This window comes from Caloenas nicobarica, chromosome 10 (genome assembly GCF_036013445.1).
Source record: "Caloenas nicobarica isolate bCalNic1 chromosome 10, bCalNic1.hap1, whole genome shotgun sequence".
Lineage (NCBI taxonomy): Eukaryota > Metazoa > Chordata > Aves > Columbiformes > Columbidae > Caloenas > Caloenas nicobarica.
Window position 1 is genome coordinate 992,594 of NC_088254.1, and position 1,851 is coordinate 994,444.

General features: G+C 43.4%; 1 protein-coding gene across 1 annotated transcript; it reads right to left on the reverse strand.

Annotated features, from left to right (window-relative positions):
• Positions 1 to 546: 546 nt before the first annotated feature.
• LOC135992450 (olfactory receptor 4S2-like) lies at positions 547 to 1,497 on the reverse strand. Its single transcript, XM_065641616.1, has one exon. It carries the CDS (start codon positions 1,489 to 1,491, stop codon positions 547 to 549), a length of 945 nt encoding a protein of 314 aa, XP_065497688.1. The 5' UTR covers positions 1,492 to 1,497.
• Positions 1,498 to 1,851: the final 354 nt, after the last annotated feature.

Sequence of the window (1,851 nt, forward strand, 5' to 3'; positions counted from 1 at the left end):
AAAGATGGTGTCAGTGATAGCTGAAGTACTGCAGAAGGGACTTGGTTCACTGGAGTTGGTAGGGCAGAAGCTTCCCCTTCTCTTACTTGCATCAGCAAATGACTCAAGTAGCAACAAGTATTAGGACTTTAATTGCTAACTCATAGATTCAAAATACAACAATGTGGTTCTCATTAAAAGGCATTTATTGCAAACAGAAAGGGGCCTTGTTGGTAGGATAGCTTTCAGCAGCATGTGACCATAGTCCTATCTTTCCCAGCTAAATGGATTATAGAGCAGATGGAGTTTGTCTAAAAGTTTGTACCTGGAAGAATGTTAACTAATGGGATGCTCTCTCTGGACAACATTTTAGGTATTTTTGATAGATTTTATTTATTTACTAGTGTTTCAGTACTGCTCAGGAGCCCTGGGCCTCAGCCTGTGCTAGTCAAAAAGAAAACAGAAAGGCTTGTTCTTAATTAGGAGACAAAAGCAAGCTTTTCAGAAAAGGACTTACAGTGAGAGACACGCGATCTTCTCTGATCCTTTGCAAAAGTTATGGCAGTTCTACACCTCTCCCTTCTCACTTCCCACTTTTGTACTCCACAGTTTTTTCATGGCCGTCTTCACCTCCTTGTTTCTCAGTGTGTAGATAAGCGGGTTCAGCATGGGCGTGATGATGGTGTAGAACACAGCCACACTCTTGTCCTCTGACAGATCGCTGGATGGGCGTATGTAGGTGAATGTGCACGGCCCAAAGAACAGGATCACGACAGTGATGTGGGACCCACAGGTGGAGAGGGCCTTATGCCTCCCTTCAGACGTTTGACTTTTCAAGGAAACCAGGATGACAAGGTAGGACACGACTAGGATGAAGAAACAGCTCAGAGCTATCAGTCCACTGTTGGCAACAACAATGATGCTCACGGCATAGGTGTTGTTACAGGCCAGTTGTAGCAGGGGGTGGACATCGCAGAAGTAGTGGTCAATTATGTTGGGGCCACAGAATGACAGACGAGAGGTCAGGAGAGTCTGCACCATGGAATGCACAAACCCTCCCATCCATGAGCTGATCACCATCTGGCCACACACACGCCTGGTCATGAGGGTGGTGTAATGGAGAGGTCTGCAGATGGCTGTATAGCGATCATAGGCCATCACTGTGAGGATGAAGGTCTCGGTGCAGCCAAAGAAGTGTACCCCAAACAGTTGTGCTATGCAACCCACAAAGGAAATGGTTTTATTTTGAACAAGGAAGTCTGCAATCATTTTGGGAGCCGTGATGGAGGAATAACAGATATCTACAAAGGACAGGTAGGAAAGGAAAAAATACATAGGGGAATTCAGATGTTGACTGCTAATTACAGTGACTACAATTAGCAGATTTCCTGTCACGATAATTATATAGAAGAACAGAAACATCACAAAACATATTTTCTGCACTCCTTGGTTCTCTGAGAGGCCCACAAGAATGAATTCCTTCACACTGCTTGCATTCGCCATGTTCATCATTTGGGCGGCAATATGAAATTTACACCTGGAAAAATAAAGACATATGAGTCATCAGGCTTTTTCATTATTAATAATAAATCCTGTATCAGAAGTGCACACAGACATTAATCATATGAAGTGATTATCTTCCTTTTTTTTTTTTTTTTTTTTAGCAGATAGTCAATTCTCCTCACATGAGAGTTCAGCCATGGCTATGACTTCAGGGTATTGAAGGACTGTCTCTAGGTCCGCTGTGCTTCTGTGGACTAAGAACAAGGCCAGAGTGTTCATGAGAACTACAGGGGCTACTGGGTGTATCCTGCAGCATGTTTGCCCTCAGCGTAGACAAAATCTATGATAACAACATTAATAAAAACAGTG

Excerpts from the sequence above, each read along its gene's own strand:
- LOC135992450 (XM_065641616.1), bottom strand. The coding sequence starts at position 1,491 with ATGATGAACATGGCGAATGCAAGCAGTGTGAAGGAATTCATTCTTGTG.